General features: G+C 41.3%; 1 protein-coding gene across 1 annotated transcript in view; it reads left to right on the top strand.

Moving 5' to 3' along the window:
• The window catches only part of slc4a8 (solute carrier family 4 member 8), a 32,269-nt gene that overhangs the window by 3,623 nt on the left and 5,392 nt on the right, over nt 1–23,254 (top strand). The window contains 23 exon segments of the mRNA XM_020592783.1: nt 9,092–9,173; nt 11,137–11,289; nt 11,751–11,886; nt 13,401–13,561; nt 16,112–16,288; nt 16,984–17,072; nt 18,150–18,307; nt 18,429–18,516; nt 18,641–18,787; nt 18,954–19,051; nt 19,382–19,556; nt 19,667–19,800; nt 19,918–20,163; nt 20,405–20,510; nt 20,857–21,018; nt 21,127–21,240; nt 21,335–21,432; nt 21,434–21,479; nt 21,569–21,820; nt 21,923–21,991; nt 22,463–22,636; nt 22,730–22,861; nt 22,953–23,056. Coding sequence (XP_020448439.1) covers nt 9,092–9,173; nt 11,137–11,289; nt 11,751–11,886; nt 13,401–13,561; nt 16,112–16,288; nt 16,984–17,072; nt 18,150–18,307; nt 18,429–18,516; nt 18,641–18,787; nt 18,954–19,051; nt 19,382–19,556; nt 19,667–19,800; nt 19,918–20,163; nt 20,405–20,510; nt 20,857–21,018; nt 21,127–21,240; nt 21,335–21,432; nt 21,434–21,479; nt 21,569–21,820; nt 21,923–21,991; nt 22,463–22,636; nt 22,730–22,861; nt 22,953–23,056 — 3,101 coding nt within the window.

Here is a 23,254-nt window from a genome sequence, read left to right as displayed (position 1 = left end):
TAACGAGAACTTTTACTTTAATACTTTAAGTATTCGCCTCTCGCCCGCAGCTAGCTGGGATTGGCTCCAGCCCCCCGTGACCCCGTTTTTGACTAAGTGGTTTAGAAAATGGATGGATGGATGGATGGACTTTAAGTATTGATGCTAATACTTTTGTGCTTTTACTTAAGTAACATTTTAAATGCAGAACTTTATTTGTAACAAGGTGTTTTTACACTGTTGTAAAGGATCTGAGTACTTCTTCCACCCCTGTCTGATTGTTTTATCACTGATACATAATATAGTAATCTAAAAATACATCAAATTCATTTGGTCATTTTGCCTTCATGTTTCTATGTGCAAATACAGTATACTGCAGATATAGTGATAAAAGTACAATATTTCAATGCAAAACAGAGTTTAATAGTTATAGTTCTAAAACTGGAGAAAACAAACTTTGTGTAAATTGCCAGTACCTCAAAACTGAACTTAAGCTGTTTGGTACTCTGCTAGATAGCAGTGTAACAATAGGGTTACATGAGCATTTCCAAGGTGAAGGACTATGAACATAGAATGAAATAAAACACACTAGCGATAAAAAAAAAGATAGATCACAGGAACACTATGAAAGCATAGCGCATCTAAGAATATGCAGGTACACATAATGTAATGCATCAGGCTCCTTATTTCCAGAGGGAATTCAATATTTTTCAGTGCCATTGATGCATAGCTGTACCTGCACCACAGGGAAGCACTACTGAATCACCTCGTAGTTATAACTGGGCAGAGATGCTTGAAAACTGATAATCCCTTGTAAAACAAGCAACAAAGCCAAGCTCACACAAACAATCGCAAACCATACTATGGTGGAGTGACATTTAATACTGTCCTGTAACTGAGCCAAACAAAACCAGAGTGAACATGCAGACATTAGGATAATCACGTTACCACAACTGTGAGTGGTGTATTTGAGGAAAATGTGATTTGGTTGTTGTACATCCCAGAGATATCATCATCAGTGCTGACACCGACTCTAGTTCCAGTTTTGTAATCATTTTTGGCACTATGCATCATAACTTTGTCTCAACACAAAACTGTGACAGTTCCTGTTTCAGTCCTTTCAGGCCTCCCTCCCAAGCATTCACTTAAATCAATTTGACATAGATATTATTAGGGATGGGACAATATATCCCAATTCAATATATCGCGATACAAAAAAGTCACAAAATGTATCATTTTGTCTAGTGATACTGTACGTCATGTGGTCTCCATATACCGCCAGTACAAGTATGCAGCATCTAGTCATTCATTGTTGTCATTGAATTTTTAATTGTATCGTGATTGAATCATATCAAGAAAAAGTCATATTGTCCCATCCCTGTTTATTACACTAATCCACAGTTACTTGTCTGAGGAATGAATGTGTATTTTAAACTCGGCTAGGACACTGCCATCCTCTAGTTGGCCATCTCTCCCTTTCTCACCTTAGTCACAGTCCTTTAAAAGATAGGGCCAGTCATTTTTATATTTCTATATTTTCCTGTACTCATGGTTAATATCTGTCAGTCCTGTATTAGCTTATTTGTCTTTGCCACAGCCCTCCATTGTTGTTCAACAGTGATTAAAAATACAGGACCCTATTTTTTTAATGTTGCCCCAGAGGCTCCGAATGGCCATAAAATTTATAGCATTTGAAGTAAGCCAGAGTCAACTAACCATGCATGAGACCTCTGGATATTCTTAATAAATATTAGGGCCAGTGGAGGAAAATGGAAGGATGAATGGGTGGAATATTAGGCCCATTATTTACAGTACAAATGAGGACAACAGGTCTAAATTCAGCAAAATAAATGCAATGTCCCCAAATGCAGAAGCAGGGCCTCAGGAGGTTAAAGTACTCAAAACACCACACCATGTTTGACAGCTCTTCTCTAAAGTGGCTTAATGGGATTCATTTAGCTTGAAAGCAGACACCCTGGATTGATTACTGTGATGTAAACACCCCACTAATGACATTAGGACTTTCAGATTTCATGTGACTAGATGACTGATAATCAACTAAAAACACAAATTATAGAGTCTAACCCCTGTGGTTTTGGATTCAGAGTCTTAAACTGTCACAACTGTCTGCAGTTTTAAATATATTTTACACTACCATCTGTCACTCACAGAATGAACTAGGGCTGCCATGATCTTTCTGGGAAGTAAACATTTAGAGGGCGAGGGCTGTGGAGAGACAGAATTGTATGTGTGGTATTGAATAAGGTGAGTATGACTCATGCTACCCTGTGGGCTGAAGCACTCAAGATGGCCACCCTTCTCATCTTGTCTCCTCCAGCTGTCTCCTGTCCTGTCTCACCTTCTCACCATTACCTCTTCCTTTCAGCCATTCATGTTCACTCCTCCTGTGAGCAAAGCGCTAATCTGCACTGACAGATCAGTGATGGTGCAGTGCTCTGAAGGGGCAGCAGTAGTCTGCAGCTGTGGCCTCAGAGTGCCAGGCCCTGGATCTCAGACACAGAGCCCAGTCTGGAAGTGACAGGCCCAGTCAGGATTGAGGTCCCTGGTGTCGGTTTAGGGGGAGGAACGGAGAGAAGGGTCAGTTTAGAGACAAGGCTGAAGGTGGTGTTGGCGTGTGCAGATAAAAATGGACCACTGTGGAGAAACAGCATAGTGTATGTTGTCTCAGGAGAAAGTTCAACAAGTGCTTTGTTAGAGGGTAAGAAGTAATTGACTCAAAAGTCCACGGCATGCCGCTGAGTCATGGATATAATTTTATGAATCTACAGTGCTGTTCACTCTCACTGCTCATGGAGTTATTTTAGTCACACAGTGTGAAACTCTCCCTTGATAAACTGTGATGTATTTTGCCAGCTATTTCTTTGGATTGCAGCCCTCTTCATAGTAACCAGCAGACCTCATTCCTCTGAACCTGGCTCCACTCCTGATGGAGTCTGAGGGCGTTTTGGTGCCTCATTGATTGCCCCTCTCAGTCAGGAGACTGGGATAAAAATCATTGCTGCTCTATTTGTCCAGGACGATGCAGCTCAGTGTTTTTCAGTGTAATACACTTTGAGAGTACAATCTGGAGTTGTTGCCAAGAAAAATTTGTTTTATCTCTAATCAAAGATCAAAGATTTATTTATTTATATAGTACATTAAATACAAACAACCTTTACCAGAGTGCTTAACAATTCAGTCAATAAAGTGAAACCACAATAAGAAAGAAGAGAGTAAAAGAATATACACCACTATTTAATAAAGATAAAAGATGCCAGAGCTCTATTTGGTATAAAAGGCCAAAGTGAAGGAATAAGTCTGTAGCTTTAGTTTAAAAAGTGCTTAGTCAGAAATGGGTCGGATTGGTAAGGTATCCATAAGCCCAGTCGCCCCACAGTTTACACCTTGATCTTGTGGCATCCAAAAAAAATAGTTTGAAAAACCTGATACAGTATCCCTAAAGTGTGTAAGACAACCAAAGGTTCAGCCAAATAGGATGGAGCTTTGCCGTTGATGGCATTAAAAATGAACAAAAGTTTAAAATCAATCCTAAAATCCCAAAACAAAAAACTCTCTGCAGTAAAGGTAGATTTATCAGCATCACGAGTGGGACACTGTGTTCTGAGGATCTAACATCTTTCAGTGACAATCACCCTGCCAGGAAATACATTTTTATTGGTTTAATGGGAATTAATTTACATAAGTTTATGATCAACAACTAAATAAGTTATGTCATTATATACCAAATATTTAAATAACTTATGTTGAATAATTTGATCTCTTAGTCTGCTACTAAAGCAAAATATAACTCAACAAAATGTGTTGTGTGTTTGTAAGTATGCAATGTGTTTAAGCTCTTGTTTGTTTTTATCCTTTTTAAAATCACATGACAGTATCTTCAGGTCATATGATGTGGATCTATCATGTGCTTCTCTTTTTGTATCCAGTGTGAGTTTCCCATGGGCAGTTACCACTGATATGCAGGCAAGGGACAGAAACTCAAGGGCAGGCGGCCATTTTGGGAGTAGCTGTGTATCGCTTCCACGGTGTGGTGGCAGTAAGCTCTGTGGAAAACAATTTTTCAGTCATAGATCCTCAAGCGCTGTGACTGATTCACAGCTCAGGGATGAGACTGAAGAAGAAGAGACGGTTGCCAGGAGATAGAAACAGGCAGTAAAATGCAAATGACTTGGCCTGTCATTGTCTCACACACAGGCATGCTTTGAAGGCCGCAGATGTGCTCACCCACAGAGGGAGCAAACAAGACTCTAAGTGCTATGTGAGCTCTTTGATTAGGTGAAGCACTTGGTGTGACAAAAAGGAGTTGAGTTGTGAGTTACACAAAACCATTAACTAGTTGAAAAAAACATACACCTGCATGAATATACCAGTAAGAAGATGCTCTTAGTGAACTGTGACCAGGGTGACTACAGGCTGTGTTATGAAAAGCATAGGCTCAGGAGAGAGCATAATTACGTAATCATAATTTGATCTGGCCCACAGAAGATGACTAGAAATAAGATTTTTCCAGATATGTCATTCTCTGAAACACAATTTCAGCCACTATATATAGTTACAGTTACTGAATTAGCTTCAGGAGAAGGATTTCCCTCCTTATATAATCACGTCCAATCAGTATAATCAAACACAGCTGGACTCAAATGAAGGTGTAGAACCATCTCAGGGATGATCAGAAGAAATGGGCAGCACCTAAGTTAAATATATGTGTGTCACAGCAAAGGGTCTGAATACTTATGACCATGTGATATTTCAGTTTTTTTTTTTTTTAAATAAATCTGCAAAAATGTCAAAAATTCTGTTTTTCTGTCAATATAGGGTGCTGTGTGTACATTAATGAGGAAAAAAAATGAACTTAAATGATTTTAGCATATGGCTGCAATATAACAAAGAGGGGAAAAAAAAGGGGGTCTGAATCCTTTCTGTACCCACTGTATATATTTTCATTTAGAAAAGGTTAAATAGTGTTCCTTAAATAGCTAGTCACATTATAGCACCAGGACAGAGGATGTGGGACTGAGTCACAATAAATTGTGGCCATTTTCCCCAGACTACTGCATGTAAATACACAATCACAAGCCTTTTTCTTATAAAACCACACATTCTGTTAAGGAAACGCTCGACACAAGGGTGAGTGAGCGGAGAAAACAGCAGACCCAGGCGGCTGGCTTCGGTGCAAGCAAAGATTTATTTACAGTGTTTAAGTAGTGCATCAATATATACAAAGTGAAGTGGTGAATATAACCGGGTGTCGACCAGCAGTAGCAGGAGTTATGGTACGTGGAGTGATGATGGACCGGGCTGCAGGGGTAGGAGTCACTCCTGGGCTGGTCGGGCAGGAGATCCGGTTGACTGAGGAGGTAATAGGAGAGATACAGTTAAATTGGAGACTGTGCATCGACCTGTGATGGTGGTGGCTGGTGGAGCTGAGGGTGCCAGGATCCAGAGGAGAGGTCCAAACGTAGAAGGAAGCAGTGAACACACAAACATACGTAGAATAACGGAATAAACAAGAAAGAGCGATAATCCTAGGGAGGTCTGACGACATAGAAAGAACTAGCAGGGGAGTGATGGGTGAGCAGAGTATAAATGAGGAGTGAGACAAAAGAGGTGCAGCTGATGAGTGTCAGAAAATCAGGGCAGGTGTGTCTAATCAAATAATCAGTGTGAGGGAGCTGACTAGGGCGAGAAAAGAGAAGAAAGGAAGGTGCAGCCGGGCAAACCTGACACATTCAGTCACATTCAGTGTTTGGTCCAAGCATGACTTCCCAATTACAGTAATTGGACTGATTTCTTTGAATGGACAAAATTGTTTTGGGATTAAGAAGTGCTTAGTTTTGGAAAGCGAGCAAAATCCCACAGCACTGATATGGTGGAGCGGGTGTGAAAGGCAACCAAAATGCAGTGCCTAGCCACCCACACCTATGAATTTAGTGGATGTCTTGGGATCCCAAATCATTTTTCAACTATTGTGTGAATTATAAATAGCTGCAGGTGGTAATATCAGAAGGATTGGCATAAAAACATAACAAGAAGCTCTTTGGAGTTGGATTTTAATTTGTGTTTGCAATAGGCCAAGACATTTATCTGGCTGTACTGCATTTTAATTCATTTTTTCCTATCTCAGTCTGGTGCCGATATGCTTAGCCGTTTTATTTTTAGCAGCACTGAGAGGCTAAATGAGTGACACAGAAGATAACAGTAGCGTAGGTACTTTGGTGTGCATATATGGAAATACAGCAGGAAGGGCAGCATACTATAGTAGTGCAGTGGTTAACACTGTTGCCTCATAGCAACAAGATTCCAGGCTTGGAACTGCTGGCTGGCTGCAGCCTTTCTGTGTGGAGTTTGCATGTTCTCCCCCCTGTGGTGCTCTGGTTTTCCCACATGGAGGTTAGGTTAACTGGTGATTCTAAGGTGCTCGTACTTGTGACTGAGCATAACTGGTTGTCTGTCATTGTGTCAGCCCTGTGATGGACTGGTGACCTGTCCAGGGTGTACCTTTCTTCTCACCCAATGTCAGCTGGGATAGCCTCTCCATGACCCTGAGGATAAGCAGACATACCTAATGGATGGAACAATGATAACACACATGTACACTCAGCATTATCCCCATTTATGGCATTTCAAAACTGCAGACGGAAAGCACCATGTCAGCAAACCGAATGTTGTGTTTTGTCAGTCAAACCCCAGGAGAACTAAGAAACTCACTGCTTGCTCTCCTTCCATACTCACATCTTACAATGATGCACACTGTTATATACTCACATCAAGTACCTAAGTGCAAATGTAGTTTTTTATACTGAAGCTTTGATAAAGGGACCAACCACTTTAACTTAAAGGACATATACAAGTAGTTTTATATTTTTGATCAAGATGTCTTTATTTTTGCCTCTGTCGCTGTCATGTAGACTGAATCACAGCATGTACTGCCTTTCCTATTTGCTGGATGTTAGACTGACGAGTTACAGTAAAAGACTAGATGTCAGAGGCTTCAGATCTTCAATGGGTTTTTATCATGATAGTGAGTAGTGAATGGACTGTTCTCACATACTGTACTGTACACTACCAGTTAAAAAGTTGGACACACTTTCTCATTCAGTTCAATGGAAAATTGCGTCCACACTTTTGACTAATAGAGGACATGTTTTGATGAATACCCGAGCGCACAGAAGCACACACATACACTTCACAAGCTCAGCCAATGAGCTAAATGCTAATAGGCTATCTCTGCTTTAAGTTTGTTTAATGTTAATCAAACATTAACAGCATTATGAACAGGTTAAATAACCAGCTAACTAGCTAAATTACCTCAGAGCTATCCTATATTTTGTTGTTGTACAGTAAGGCCTAGCTTATATTCTATTATATTCTATTTTACACAAGCCACACAAGCTACGTAGATGCAGCTGTATTTCTATAGCACAGGGAATGTGCATCATTTGCTGTTAATCTAACACAGGGAAGCAAAACTCACTAGCCCATGGTCATAGTCAAGTCAGGTGATTTGTTTGGTAGAAGCGAAAATTGCTATGGAAGAGCAGCGTCAATAGCCACCAGCAAAAAAAAAAAAAAAAAAAAAAGGGGGCCGAGGATGGTACATCCACCCAGAAATGCTCCTCACTTTCCATCACTGAAATTTCACTCTTGTATTGTATACTAGAAACAGTTCTTCTTCTGTAAACAAAGACTTCAGAGTAGAGCGACAGTACAGTGTTTGCATTAATGCCCCAATCGGAAATGTATGAAAAAATACTTGCATGTGTGCCATACTACAAAATTTTGGAAGACATATTTTGCTAAGCAAATAACTCATCATACCTTTTTTTGTGTAGCTGTAAACATTCACAGCTGTGTAGCTTTGTAGATCCCAAAGAGCCCTAACTCTCTTATTTACCCCTCTTCTGTGCCACTGCTCCGTTTCTGTTCATTTAGTCATCACAAATATTCCATTTCCAAATAAATCCATTTCTTTCAAGAAGTTCAACATTATGTGCCTTTTTTAAATTGTGGGTGTCAGTTTTACCACATGCTTATTTAATCTTTTGTACCAGTTGATTCTGCATCCTCCACCCTCACAGACTCAGAGAAACACATCCAGTACATACAGGTCATGTGTTCATACAGAGTGGGTGGAAGCATCAATTGTGTAAAGAGCTTTATTTATATATCAGTCTATGTATGTGTACATGGATTTATGTCATCATGTGGACAAATATTTGTTTGATACTGTTGTTGTTGGGACATTTTAGCCAGTCCAGCCTGCTTTTATATGCTATGCTTACATACAGCATGATCACTGTTATAGACGTGTCTCTTATCCTGCCTGTGTCAGAAGTTATATTTCTGTTAGAAAACAAGGGATGGGTTGAGCTAATTTATACTTTGGTGTAGTGGTACACATTTAATAATGAGATAGAAGGTGCCCAGAGGTTAGAAATGAAAGATCTACTGTTGCATGTACTTGTATTGAGGAATGAAGAGAGATAAACAGAGTACAGCAGCACAGTAACCGTAGGGGTTCCTGCAGTGCTGTGCCCTCATTATAACAGGTCCAATACATGACCAAGGACAACAGACAGCACTGCATACTGGGATAGTGACGTACAGAAACATCCTGTAGCACCACTGATGGATGTGGCACGCTGCTAATTTGATTTGATTTTCCCTGGACTGTAGAGCCTAGCACATTCTCCAACTGACCCATGTCCTACTCTTTCAGCGTGTGTGTGTGTGTGTGTGTATATGTGTGTGTGTGTGTGTGTGTGTCCCTGACAGTTTGAAAATAGACTGTCTGCAAGTTCATGCTCGTTGTTGAAAAGCCCTTGCCATTTTCTCCAATTAATGTCTCTATGTCAGTAGTGTGTCTCTAATAAGATCCCTCTGGGCATTGTGACCTTTCAGGTTTGATTTCACCAGCTTATCTTGAAGGGTTGAAGGTGCTCTACTAAGTTGAACTTTTTCTTAAGATCAATATGGCTGCTGGAGACAGAAGGCATTATAAAGAAACCTCCTGTCGGCACTGAAAAGCACTAGCAGGAACAATAAATTTATCCTTACACTTAGCTTTTGTGTGTCCCTGTATGTCCATCAGAGGTCAGATGAGGAGGCAGTGGTAGACCAGGGAGGGACGAGCTCAATACTGAACATCCACTATGAGGAGGAGGAACTAGAAGGTGAGTAACCTGCACAGGTGGAAAAAGTTTTAATTTAATTTAATTTGAAAGCTGCATCATATGAATTTCGTTGTGTGTTTTCCACGATGAGGGTGTGTGCATGAAGAAAAAAAAGTAGCAGCTTATAATCCGGAAATTACGGTACCCACCTTACACCTTTAGCTCACCTGGGCTGCTAAATGTTACTATTGTAGTTTGTCAGTGTTGCACAAAAAAAATCTCTTCAGTATGAGGCACATATTTGTTTTCCTGATCATTATTGTCAGCTTCAAAGTGGAGCTGCTGCTCCTCTCTCTAAGGGTTTCACGTTCAGCCATGTGCACATCTGTCCACACCTGAATCACTGATGTCACTCCAGGTGTGTGGCCTGTTAACAGCTAAAGGAAAGGTTGTGTTGGTATATCACTAACTGAGGAGTGACCAGAGGAGCAGTGTGCTTTCAATTCACTGTGCTGCTGAAGTCTATCTAGTGTCTGCGCTCTCTATATGAATTTGAACTCTTTTCCCTTTCTTGAAGCACCAGAAAGCAGAGCTATCACTATGTCAGAGCACCATTATTAGTTGATTTCTAGCTTCAACTAAATTGTGTATATCATTCCAAACAATGCCTTGGCAACAACATGCACATAATGAATAGTGCTCCTTGCTCCTCGCAGACACTCAACAATCTGTATTATAACCTTCACAGCTGCTTTTTTCATTTAAGATAGCGAAAATGTTATTCTACACACAAACACTACTGGTCAGGTCAAACTCTTAACTGTTATTCATGTTTTCAAAAGATGTTTTGCATACAAAAATGTTTACTTGTAAAGTAATTGTGTCCGCCAGATGAAGTGGAGTATTTTCAAGACAGTATATTGCATCTGACCATACTCAGCCCTCAGTGGATCTCCTAGACCATTATGTCATAAATATTTTATCAGACCAGTGTTACTGTTTCTGCATGATTAAGTCTTTTTTTTATTGTGTGTGTGTGTGTGTGTGTGTGTGTGTGTGTGTGTGTGTGTGTGTGTGTGTGTGTGTGTGTGTGTAGATAGTTTACAGTGTGAGTTGTTTTGAGGACATGGGGATGTTATGCTGTGTCATTGTCTGATGTAGAAGCATAGAACTGAACATTTATATTGAATCCTCCATCTATCCAGAGGAGGCTTGGGGTGGTGATCAGTTACCACAGGGGAGAGACAGGAGTGTGTGCATGTCTATCTCTGTTTGGGAGGACTGGTTTGAGTTTTATAACATGAGAGTGAGGGCATTTTGGCCAGTTCTTACTTTCTGACCCCCTTTCAAATGGCTGTTTGAGGGTTAAAACCTGGCTTTAGTTAGGTTTAGGGGACCTGTTGGGGTTCAGTATTTAGTAGTGAAGGTTAGGGTAAGAGGCTAGAGAATGCAATATGTCAGTGAGTGTCCTCAGAAATGTAGCGGTACAAGTGTGTGTGTGTATGTGTGTATAGAGTGTGTCACTTGGCCCATCGTCACTCTTCTGCAGGGATAGTAACATGTTCAGAGATGGAACACTTTGTGTCAGAATGCAGGAAGATGCCAGTTTTATCCTCAGCTAATTATGATCCACAAGTTTTAATATTTTACTATTTTCCCTCGCTCTGCTGAACTGTATTTTTGACAAATGAACTTTTGTTGCACAGTAGGGCCTGATGTGTTCCTTTTAATTTAATTTATTGAATGTGTGTCATCTGTTTGTCTGAGTTATTGTGTTTTATTTTTGCACTGAACTTATTTATTTTATTTTAGTTATTTATCTTGATTTTATTCTGCCTATGTAAAGTATTTTGGTCAACTGGATGTTGTTTTTAAAGTGCTCTATAAAGAAAAGTGATTTGATTTGATTTAAATTACTCAAGTACATCCCAGAGGTGCATGTCTCTGTAAAAAACTCCTGAATAACAAGCTCTTATATTGATATTGCAGCAATTTGTTGACATGTTGATTTTAAATGTTGCAGGCCACAGGACTCTGTTTGTGGGGGTTCGAATGCCCAGGCAAAGCCATCGTCATCACAAAGCTCATAGCTCTCGCCACCGCAAAAGAGACAGAAGGGCGGGGAGTATCACAACACAACAAAGTGAGGGAACTGAGACGACCACCACCAGTCATGGTAACACACACACACAAAACCTTTTCTCAGCCTACTCTTTTACAGTGTCTTTTACTTTTACACACTTTTGACCTTCATTTACTGGTGAGAGAGAGGGATGCAAAGACTTTGGTCATGCATCAGTGCAGAACATGCATGCATACTTGCACATCCGCATCCCACAGAGGAGGCTGTGGTTGTTGAACAAAGCCTGTCAATACATGCACATGCAGCACTCCAGGCTAAAATTGACAAGCCACTAATTAGCTACCAAAGCATAGGAGCTAGTAAACATGTGCCGTGTGTGTGCATGTACTTAGGTATGTTTCTGTGTATGCAGGTGCATGTGATAGCTTGGTTTTGTCTGTATCTCTTGTTTGCACCCAGAAGTCATTTAAAAGAGTGTTGTGTGTGTTTGTAAAAATTCTTTTGAGGACCATATTCACCTCTTCTTCCTCCCTTTTACTTTATCACTTCATCAGATACACCGTCCCAGCGGGTCCAGTTCATTCTGGGCACAGAGGAGGATGCTGAACACGTGGCCCATGAGCTATTCACTGAGCTGGATGAGATCTGTGTGAAGGATGGCAAGGATGCCGAATGGAAGGAAACGGCCAGGTCAGGATCTCATCTGGGAGCCGTGAGCACCAGTGTTTGAACGTAAAGCTTCTGACAGCCTGGCAGCTGTTACATTTAAAGCTTATTGAATCATGTTGTTTTGCCCAAGGTGAAAAGCTCTAATGACAGGAATGACAAAAAAGACTGCTTTGATTTCATTCATGGCAATCAAATGCCAAGTTTCGGTTTCCTGTGCTAATGTTGATATTTCCTGAGAGGAAATACGTTATGCCACAGGGTAAAAGGTGTAAAGCTGATTTCTGTGACTGGGATATGAAAATAGCATTCTATTGAAGGTTTAATGCTTTGCAGTTTGTATTTGCACTGAGCTGATCTGGGCATCTATTATTCAAATTTCTAAGACTTACAATTGAAATCAGAAGTTTACATACACTTAGGTTGAATTAGTTTGGCGACAGTGGTGCGGTGGGTAGAGCAGTCATCTCCCAACCAGAAGGTTGAAGGTTCGAATCTTGGTGCCTGCAGTCAAAGTGTCCTTGGGCAATACACTGAACCCCCCCTTTTGCCCCCGATGGTTTTAGCCATTGGTTGAGTTGGCGCCGCAGATGGCTGCCATCGGTTCTGTACCAAAAACAAATTCCTTGTGTGTAACATACTTGGCCAGTAAAGATGATTATCCTATCCTTATCCTATCCTTATCCTTTTTTTTACCACTCCACAGATGTTTCATTTTGGCAACTCTGTTAGGACATGTACTTTATGCATGGCACGAGTAATTTCTCCAACAGTTGTTTACAGATAGATTATTTGACTTATAATTCACTATATCACAATACCAGCAGGTCAGAGGTTTAGATACACTCAGATGATTGTGCCTTTAAACAGCTTGGAATGATGTCATGGATTTAGAAGCTTATGATAGGCTAACTGACATCATGTGAGTCAATAGCAGGTGTACCTGTGGATGTGTTTTAAGGCCTGTCTTCAAACTCAGTACCTCTTTGTTTGACATAATAAGAAAATCAGAATAAATCAGCCAAGACCTCAGAAAAAAAATTGTTGATCTCCACAAGTCTGGTTCATCCTGGGGAGCAATTTCCAAACACCTGAAGGTGCCACATTCATATGTACAAACAATGCTACGAAATACTAACCAAGTGTATGTAAACTTCTGACCCAATGGAAATGTGATGAAAGAAATAAAAGCTGATATCTTGTTCTCTACTATTATTCTGACATTTCACATTCTTATAATAAAGCAGTAAAAAGTAATAATAAATTTAAAAAGTAATAAAAATACAGCAAAAAAGAAAAATTGGTGTAACATCCTATGAAATATTCAAATTATTTGTTCTTGTTCTGAAATATACTGCCCTAAACAATGTTTTATTCATTATGACCAATGATATCCAAAGATATTTTGTACAATCAAGTAGAGGGTGTGTGCACACATTTGGTAATACTTCATGTTTACTCCTAATTGTAACCAAAAATTCACTTGAAGATGTTTGGTGAACAGAGGCCCTGATCTCTTGCTTGTCCTTACTGTGCAGGTGGCTGAAGTTTGAGGAAGATGTGGAGGATGGCGGGGAAAGGTGGAGCAAGCCTTATGTAGCTACTCTCTCCCTCCACAGCCTGTTTGAGCTCCGCAGTTGCATCATCAATGGAAGCGTGCTACTTGACATGCATGCTGACAGTATTGAAGAGATTGCGGGTGAGATTTTTTTCTAGCTAACATATAAAACACCTCAATACCAGAGCGCTATTGTAAAAAGCAAACCACAGTTTTACTGAAAAAGATTTGTATTTTACATGATCGCACTAAGTACAATCGGTCAGTACAGGTTTGAGGGGAGCGTCATCATTGTGCTGGGTGCAGAAACACACAACTAGACACACACCAACTCAAGTTGTCAGTCACACATAACCAGCAGCATCTTCATTTCAGGTTCAGCAACTTCTATTTAATCTGATTTGCATAAATTCTACAATTAGACAATGCTGCTATGACAGTTCAAACTAATTTGCATGCAGGTATGTAATGACCTGAACACCTGTATAAGCACTGACGGTGAGTGCGAAAATGAACCAAAGTGTGTAAAGTACACAAAGATACGTCTTCCTGTCTTAACCATAAAACCAAGTCTTAATCCTCAAAAAGCCCTTTGAAGTGTGAAGACTGGCTAAGTAGCTAGTACAAGAACACACACTCACTGACTCAGTACAAACAAAGGAATGAGGCCATGAGGGCCAAGCTTCTTTCTCCTCACGGTCAGAATGTGGAAGATGAACAGCCTTGTTGCCTGCGATCATTCCTCTTGTCCAACAATCTACTGCTCTTCTCACTTCCCTCTCTACTTTATGTGATTCCTGCCAGCTGCACCTGGACTCCAAATGGCAGCCAACGTGGTTAGAGAAAAAGTTATTTATGTATTTGCTTGCTTTTTTTTTTTAAATGTGTCAAAAGGAACATAGCAGAAAATTCTTGAACACAAGAAAGAACCTTTGTAGACCCAAAGAGCTATTGCATAGATTAACAGAGTCTGATTCTTTTAAGATTATATCTGAAAATGTCAACATAATAGGACTAACAATATGCAAAACATATATTTCACAGATAATGCGGCTGTTCTTCCTGCTCTATATGCCAACATGGTGTCCAACAATATGCAACGTTTGAAGCAAGTGTGCTCATAGCAAATCTGACATTTGACTAATTATTGTACACTGAAATTATGTTGGAGTGTAACTTGCTTTATTAAAAGTACCAGTAACTGTTCATTAACATTAACAAAGCAGAGCTGCCACTGTAGTCTCAGGTTAAAAATAACTGTTCCCATCTCAAGCCTGTAAGTGGAGGCTACATTCGATGTACACCCTGAGTTCTGATTTAATTCCATGCTCACTTGTGCAGCTTTCTTGTCACTGTCCCTGTTAACATGGCAGATTAAACTGGCAAGGAGCTCAACACATTAGCACTGGCCTTGAAGTGTGTTCAGAATGAATGCAGACACCACAGTGGTTTACGTGTGTTTGATTGAGTTTCAAGAAGAAAATGAGGGATGGCAAGAAAGATCCAAGGCTAACTGCAGTCCAGCGCTGAGCCATCAACAGACGTTGCATTGGATGGACCAGGAGCACAGCCTACACTCAGCACGGAACCAGATTCTGCTATAGTGTCACCTCCACCACCTCCTCTGATCCGTCCGGCCGACCCTGCAGTCACTGCTTCAGACCTGGATGGTGATGTGAGTGAGAAGTCCAGCAGAGAACCAAACTCAGAGGACGTTTCTCCTCCACCTGCTTCTCTGACCACTGAACCGCCTGCCAACAATGCTGTCAAAGACAGTGAGACTATGAGTCAGACTGAAGCAGCAGAGCAGCCTACACCCAGCGCAGAACCAGACCCTCATCAGGTCTCTCCTCTGATCCCAGCTGATGAAACTCCTGTCCTTCACACCCTCCCTGCCTCCAACCAGGCTGAACTGATCCACAGTCCAGAGGACTGATAAAGAGCTCTGTCACATCATGCTTGAGTCCAAGTGGATGTTTTTGGCGAATTTTAAGAAACACCTTCAAGGTGTGTAGCTTTCAGATGATGATCCAGTTTACATTGTAAGGCTCAACAAAGCATTTACTGAAGACCTAGCTCAGCAGAAGGTAAACACAGGCCTCACTTGACTCAGGATTGCCACTGCACTAGATTCCAGGTTTGAGGATTTAAAGTGTCTTTCCAAACCTGAAAGGGCAGAAGTGTGGGATTCTACAGGCAACCTGATGGAGGAGAGGCAAGCTCAGGATCCATCTGCTGAGATAACGGCGGAACAATCGGCAAAGAAGAAGAAGACGTCTATCCTCATGCTTTCGTCTTCTGATTCAGACACAGATGATCAAGTGAAATCTATTATCAAGCCCTCAACCTGTATAAATCCAAAACTGATGTGGATGAATGCCCACTGGAATGGTGATAGCATAAATGACAAAAGGAGTCATGTTTTTAGAGGAGGACAGTCTCGCCAGTAGCAGCAGCCCTGCTGTTATAGTACTGTTATGATGGTCAAGCATCAAGGAAGGTTTTATTAATGAAATATTAACATTCCTTGTTAAGTAGGTTTGTTATGCATAGAGCTTATTGATTATAAGTGGATTTAAGTAGCCAAAATTCTTGTATACTGTGCAAATAAAAGCTGTCTGATGTCCCTTATAAGAAACAGTCTGAAACTATTTTGATATCAAAGTTCATGAGTTTGTCTTTATGCTGCAGACATGGTCCTGGACCACCAAGAAGCGTCCAATGAGCTGGACGATAGCGTGAGACTAAAGGTGCGTGAGGCTCTGTTGAAGAAACACCATCACCAGAATGAGAAGAAGAAGAACCTGATCCCAATCGTGCGCTCCATTGCAGAGGGATCCCGCAAACCGTCAGAGGCCCATCTGACAGGTGGGTTTCATAAAGTTTAAATCATGCAAACATGTGGCAAAACAATAGCATTAAAAACAGTTGTCAAAGATAATGTTTTGGTATAAATCAAATACAGACATCCAGTCTCATCAATTTGAAATCTAATTTTTTTACATCTAGCTACAGAATCAGTGTATAGTCTTATAAATCAAAGTGAACTTAGTCACTGACTGTTTGATATAACATAAGATTTTTCTATTAGAAAAACTAGGGAGTAAAAGTCAACAGTGAGCAACAAGACTAAGTAACAGACAGGCACATAAAAAAACATAGTCTCTTATTGTAAGAGTGTCACTCAGTGCTTTTTGGAGCAGACTGCCAAAACCCATTTGAGTGTTCTTAAGTGAATGGACAATGTCAGTGCTTGAAGTGGGGAGCAAGAAGTGCTGGTACTCCCCTTATCCCCCTTTTGCTGGTGGAGGGAGCTTGTGAGAATTGCTGGTATGCAAAAAAAAACAAAAAACAGTCCTGGTACATGAAAGAGTAAAATGTAGCAGTGTGGGTATGGCGTACTGGTGTGTACCAGCCCACTTCAAACACTGGGCAATGTACTGGCAGCTAAACATTACTGTCTTCATGGTGTTTTGTTTTCTTTGCACTTGACACTGACTCTGATTCTATCTCTCTTTCAAAAACACATTCATACTCACACCAACACTCATACTCTCCATTAGGATCAGCCGTATCTCTCCAGCCTCCTCCATCTGCAGAACCAGCCAAGAACGGTGCTGGACAGGACGGCACCCAGGTCGACCTCAGCAAGGTAAAGAAACAGGCCATGGAACAAGTTTGCTGTATTTACACAATGTGTGTTTTTTTAGTGCACACAGTTTAAATTTGAATGTTCTGAGGACACAAAAGAATATGAGTCTAAGAAAAGATTAGATATGTAGTGGCAATTTTATGGTAGCACCCTTTTAAAGTTTATTAGCTGATGCTTTGTAGTCATGGTATGCAGGCGTTTGTGTGATTGTGACACCAGACCGTTTATTGTGTCAGTGTGTTCGTAAAGATTTCCTGCTTTTGTCTGACTGTTGAACCAGATGGCTTGTCTCCTCTTTGAACTGGTATCTTGTTTCCCATCTGTTTGAGTCTTTGTTCCCTACAATGTTATGTGTGTATAAAAGGAGAAGTGGCACTTTGTTCATTGAGGTTCTCTGCATCAGACTGGTTTAGACACTCTGTTTAGATATTGCTCCTTCCTGCAGGAATGTATATGTAATAACTCTCAGAGTTGATGCTAAGTTTTTATTTTACACTCACTGAGCTTTAATAGATCATTTTTTCCACAACAGATATTTTAACGGAGGCTGGTGAAGGAGAGATGCTAATTTGTCCTTTTTGTTGGCAAAATGCCACTTTCTTTTTATGCAGGGACAACAGCAAAAACTCCAGCAGTACACACAGAACACTCTAGCTAACAACTCCACCAACCTGAACTAAATAAATTCCGCACCCAGTGGGGCATTATGAGGGATCCCACCACGTGCTCCTCTCCCGAGCATCCTGGGAGATCCCGTCAAATGACTTTCTCTGCCCCTCCAGTGCTACAATATAGTTAGGTTAAACCATCTGACAACAGCAGTGTTAGATTGCTTTCTGGGCGTATAGCACCATCAGCTTTTTGTATGTAGCTGTAGTGGGCCGCTGAGATCTGTAATCAATGTTTGGTGTGTTGTCAACATAATCAACTAGGCCATGTAGTGCCCCCTAGGAGGCAACAGTAGAACTACACTTGTCTTAAGCACAGCCCATCATTGCAGCCCTTCACAGACTGATGTCTAGTTCTTTTTGTTTTCTGTATTCTTAACTGATGCAAACTTTTGCTTTGTCTCCCCAGGCAGACCTGCATTTCATGAAGAAGATCCCAGAGGGTGCAGAGGCCTCCAATGTGTTGGTGGGTGAGCTAGACTTCTTGGAGAGGCCCATTGTGGCCTTTGTTCGCCTCTCCCCTGCTGTGCTGCTCACCGGGCTCACTGAGGTCCCCATCCCTACCAGGTAGACGCCCACAGTTCTCTGTGAAAACATCAACAATTCTTTAGTTATAAACTCAAATTATGTAAATTCAGTAAACTATGAACAGATTACCTACTCCAAATATTTTACTGACAAATGTCAGGTTCCTCTTCATTCTCCTGGGTCCAGATGGAAAGGCTCAACAGTACCATGAAATTGGGCGCTCCATGGCAACTATTATGACAGATGAGGTAAGAGCTCCAAAAATTCAAATCTAGCTTCAGAAACCTTCAACCTTACAAATCAAATCTCAACATCTGTCTTGTAAAGGCAGGCATTGAGTTTTTCTCTGCCCTTCACTTCTTCATGGATCAGATATTCCATGATGTAGCATACAAGGCAAAAGACAGAAGTGACCTGTTGGCTGGGATTGATGAGTTTCTGGACCAAGTGACAGTCCTGCCACCAGGAGAGTGGGACCCCTCCATACGCATCGAGCCTCCTAAGAAGGTCCCTTCTCAGGTATGCAGTTAGAATGACATATGATTTTTCTTCTCACATTTGAGTTTCAGCTAGAACTTGGATTCGGTGTAATAAAAGCAACAGCAGCTATATGTGTAATATATAGCTATTGTTTGGCTATTGTTTGATTTTTATCTGGTCCTGGACTTTCACTGGGTGCCTGCAGGAGAAGAGGAAGATGCCTGGAATCCCTGACGGCACAGTCTATCATCTGGAGGAAGAGCATGCTGTGCACCATGGGCCAGAGCTTCAAAGAACTGGAAGGTAAATCGGTCAGAACTGAAGAAGCTTCTCGAATAACAGGTGAAATGTATTCAAGAACCTCAGTAAGTCAAGTTGCCACTTATAGCACTATTTGGAGTTTTTGGTTCTTATTTGCTTAACCTACCTACAAACAGCAATGAAAAAAATGTGGTTTTACAGGAAAAAAATTGGTAAATAAGTGAATCAAAGAATGGAAATAACCTTAGTTCTGCACAACTTTTATGCTAGCCTAAAATTGAAATGATCATATAATATGCCAAACAGTGTGTCAACTTAATATTACCCGTTCTTGTCACCAGAGCTAATCTTCATTTTTCCTCTTGTGGTCAGGTTGTTTGGTGGTCTGATACTGGATTTCAAAAGGAAAGCTCCATTCTATCTGAGCGACTTTAAGGATGGCCTGAGCCTCCAGTGTGTGGCCTCTTTCCTCTTCCTCTACTGCGCCTGCATGTCGCCTGTCATCACCTTTGGAGGACTGTTGGGGGAGGCAACAGAGGGACATGTTGTAAGAGCGTAAACACTCAAATACTGTGTTCACATACTGCTGTGTCATTAGTACATCATGTACTACATGCAAGGCATTCATTTGTATTTCCACCATGTTGTATGTCCTAGAGTGCGATAGAGTCCTTACTCGGTGCATCTATGACTGGAGTGGCCTACTCTCTGTTTGCTGGTCAGCCTCTCACCATTCTGGGTAGCACAGGCCCTGTGCTGGTTTTTGAGAAAATCCTCTTCAAGTTCTGCGAGTATGTTCAGTATTACAATCTCTCTGTGACATTGGCAACCAAAGATGTACTTTGCTCAGCAGTTATGTCTTCCTCCACCCCTTCTCTCTGCTCTTCTGTCATCTCCTTCTGTTTCAGGGACTACAACCTGTCCTATCTGTCGCTCAGGGCTTGCATTGGCCTGTGGACAGCCCTGCTGTGTTTGATCTTAGTTGCCACAGATGCCAGCTCGCTGGTGTGCTACATCACTCGGTTCACAGAAGAGGCCTTTGCTGCCCTCATCTGCCTCATCTTCATTTATGAGGCTTTGGAGAAGCTGTTCTATCTGGGAGAACTGTACCCCTTCAACGCACACAGTGATCTGGACAAACTCACACTGGCGTAGTAAGTACACAGTGTTCACTCTGCAGGTTTCTTCCACCATGTTCATCTGGTACATTTAGTTGAATTGTTTCATTGTTTGTTTGTTCTTTCTGTTTCTACTCACACTCCCCTCTGAAAGTCTTGAGATCACATCCTTGCATGCAGTTTTCTTTATGTCTGGCCTAATTTGACTGACAAAAGCATTTTTTATTCAGCCAGCTACCATACAATTTTCTGGATCTGTGTGTATCTTTCTTTGTAGCTGCAGGTGTGCAGAACCCGATAATCCCAGTAATAAAACCTTAGAGCTGTGGAGGGGAAGTAACATCACAGCCTCTGCTGTACCTTGGGTCAACCTTACAGTCAAGGTAACACAACTATGTGGAAAAACACACACTCTAATGATGCTTGATGTCAGTGTAAGATTCACATGATAGCACACATTGCATTTGCTCCAGTGTGTTAACATTCAACCAACCCCTCGCCTTCTACTGACTAGTTAAATTTGCTTAGGCACCTTTGCAAATGCTGACAAGGACATTTAATCAATTGACCTTTCACTGGTGTTTATACGCTGTAACTGAGCTAAGTATTTCTTTTTTTTCTGCTTTGTGAGGTACTCTGATCTACTAGATAATTTTTTGTTTAGATCTGTTTTCTCTGGAATCATTGGAGGCAGTTTTATTCTAACATAACCTTTTCATATCTCCACAGGAGTGCATCAGTTTGCAGGGCCACTTTGTTGGGACAGCATGTGGCCACCATGGCCCCTACAACCCAGATGTTCTCTTCTGGTCTACCATCTTATTCTTCTCAACTTTCTTCATGTCAGCCTTCCTCAAACAATTCAAGACTAGCCGTTATTTCCCCACCAAGGTAATCAATCACTGACTGCTTACTAAGGCGGCATTCACCAAATATTGGCAATGCCAGCGGCTCATTAGTAATCACTGATCTCTGGGTATTGTCATCTTCTGTGCCCAGGTGCGATCTATGATCAGTGACTTTGCAGTGTTCCTGACCATTGTTGTTATGGTTCTGCTTGACTATGCTATTGGAGTGCCCTCCCAGAAGCTGAAGGTGCCCAGTAAATTCCAGGTATAGAGGAAATACTAACATTAGTGCAGATCTTTATATAAAACTCCACACAGTTGAATGATTGAATCATGGTGGGATCACCTGTTTCCACTAGCCCACCAGAAATGATCGAGGCTGGGTGATCAGTCCAATAGGACGCAACCCATGGTGGACAGTCTTAGCTGCTTCCCTTCCTGCTCTTTTCTCCACCCTAACAGATTACTGCGGTCATCATCAACCGCAAAGAGCACAAACTACTGGTAAGAACATTTTGGTAAAATCAGATATAGTTTTTATTTGTAGGTTATATACTTATGAACCTGAATCTGTCCTTCTCTGTGTTTTGCAGAAGGGCTGTGGGTACCACCTGGACCTGCTGGTGGTCGGGGTGATGCTGGCGGTATGCTCCATCATGGGGTTGCCTTGGTTTGTAGCAGCCACGGTCCTGTCCATCTCTCACGTCAACAGCTTGAAGCTGGAGTCAGAGAGTTCGGCCCCAGGAGAGCAGCCTCGCTTCCTGGGCATCAGAGAGCAGAGGCTCACTGGCCTGCTCATCTTCCTGCTCATGGGCTGCTCTGTATTCATGACTGGAGCCCTGCAGGTTAATCAAAGAAGATATGCAATGCTGCCCCCCTCTGGTCAACTGAAAGAGCATGAAATGGAGTTAATGTTCAATGATTATGTTGTCTTTCCCCCCCTCCAGTTCATTCCTATGCCAGTGTTGTATGGTGTTTTCCTTTACATGGGAGTCTCTTCATTAAAAGGCATCCAGGTAATGTGCAGTTTGACATAGCAACAGTGTCCTAAGGATGAGTTACAGTAAAGCCGCTATGTGCACAATTTGAATTTTTTTGACTTAGGTAACTCCTAGTGTGTCTGTTACAGTGTTTATGTTTGTTTTCTTCAGTCAAAGTTCTGTGCCACAAGAATAGCCAGTGAGATGCTATATCACAATGGAATGTAAACAGATATGTTGTCAGCTCTGATTGTATTTAAACCTGTGACTTCAGCTGGGAGTAATTCAAATTCAGAATGTCCTTAGTTGTCCTCTCCATCCCAGCCTTTTTCTAATTTGGCTGTCCTTGTTGTGCACTCTAATGAACTCATTAATTCTGCTGCAATTCAACGAGGCCTGAGAGTTCATTTTCAGACCAATCTGACTAAATCCATAATCACTCTTGCCATATTTACCGTCTGTCTCTCTGCTCTGCTCTCATTTATTCATGTCTCTTCCTACCCTCAGTTCTTTGACCGTCTGAAGTTATTTGGCATGCCAGCCAAGCACCAGCCGGACTTCATCTACCTGCGACATGTCCCCTTGAGGAAGGTGCACCTGTTCACTGTCACCCAGCTCACTTGCCTGGTGCTGCTCTGGATCATTAAGATTTCACCTGCTGCCATCATCTTCCCCATGATGGTGAATTGACCACCTCCAACATCTCATATCAGTTCACTATTTCTCTCCATGTCTTCCATTGAGATAGCAGCTCTTTTTAAATCTTGTGTGCAGGTGCTGGCTCTGGTTTTTATTCGCAAACTACTGGATTTATGCTTCTCTAAGCGAGAGCTAAGTTACCTGGATGACTTAATGCCTGAATGGAAGAAAAAAACTCTTGATGATGCCTCCAAAAATATAGAAGAGGTAGTCTAAATCTTTAAATGCTCAGATGAAAAGAAACAAACATGCACATATTGATTTGTATGTGTTTATTGCATGGGTGTGTGTCTTTTAGGAATCACAAATTATGCTCAGTGCACAGAAGGAAGATTCAGCTATTGTTCAGATTCCCATGAAGAGTAGCAGTCCTTTTCAGATGCCAAAAACACATGACCCCAGGTGAGTACACACACGCACACACAATTAAATGGACAGGATTGACATCAGATTATTGGATTGGAAAAATTATGAGAGAAATGTTTCAACTTCATATCTATCTATATTGCATGATTGTCTTGTTTTCTGTGTGGAGGTGTGTTTTCAGTGCACCCTGTGAGTTCTAGGACACCGAGACCTCCTTCTAAGTTCCTCCTCACT

The sequence above is a fragment of the Monopterus albus genome, unplaced genomic scaffold (assembly GCF_001952655.1).
Source record: "Monopterus albus unplaced genomic scaffold, M_albus_1.0 scaffold18.1, whole genome shotgun sequence".
NCBI lineage: Eukaryota > Metazoa > Chordata > Actinopteri > Synbranchiformes > Synbranchidae > Monopterus > Monopterus albus.
This window is presented reverse-complemented; position numbering and strand designations above follow the sequence as displayed.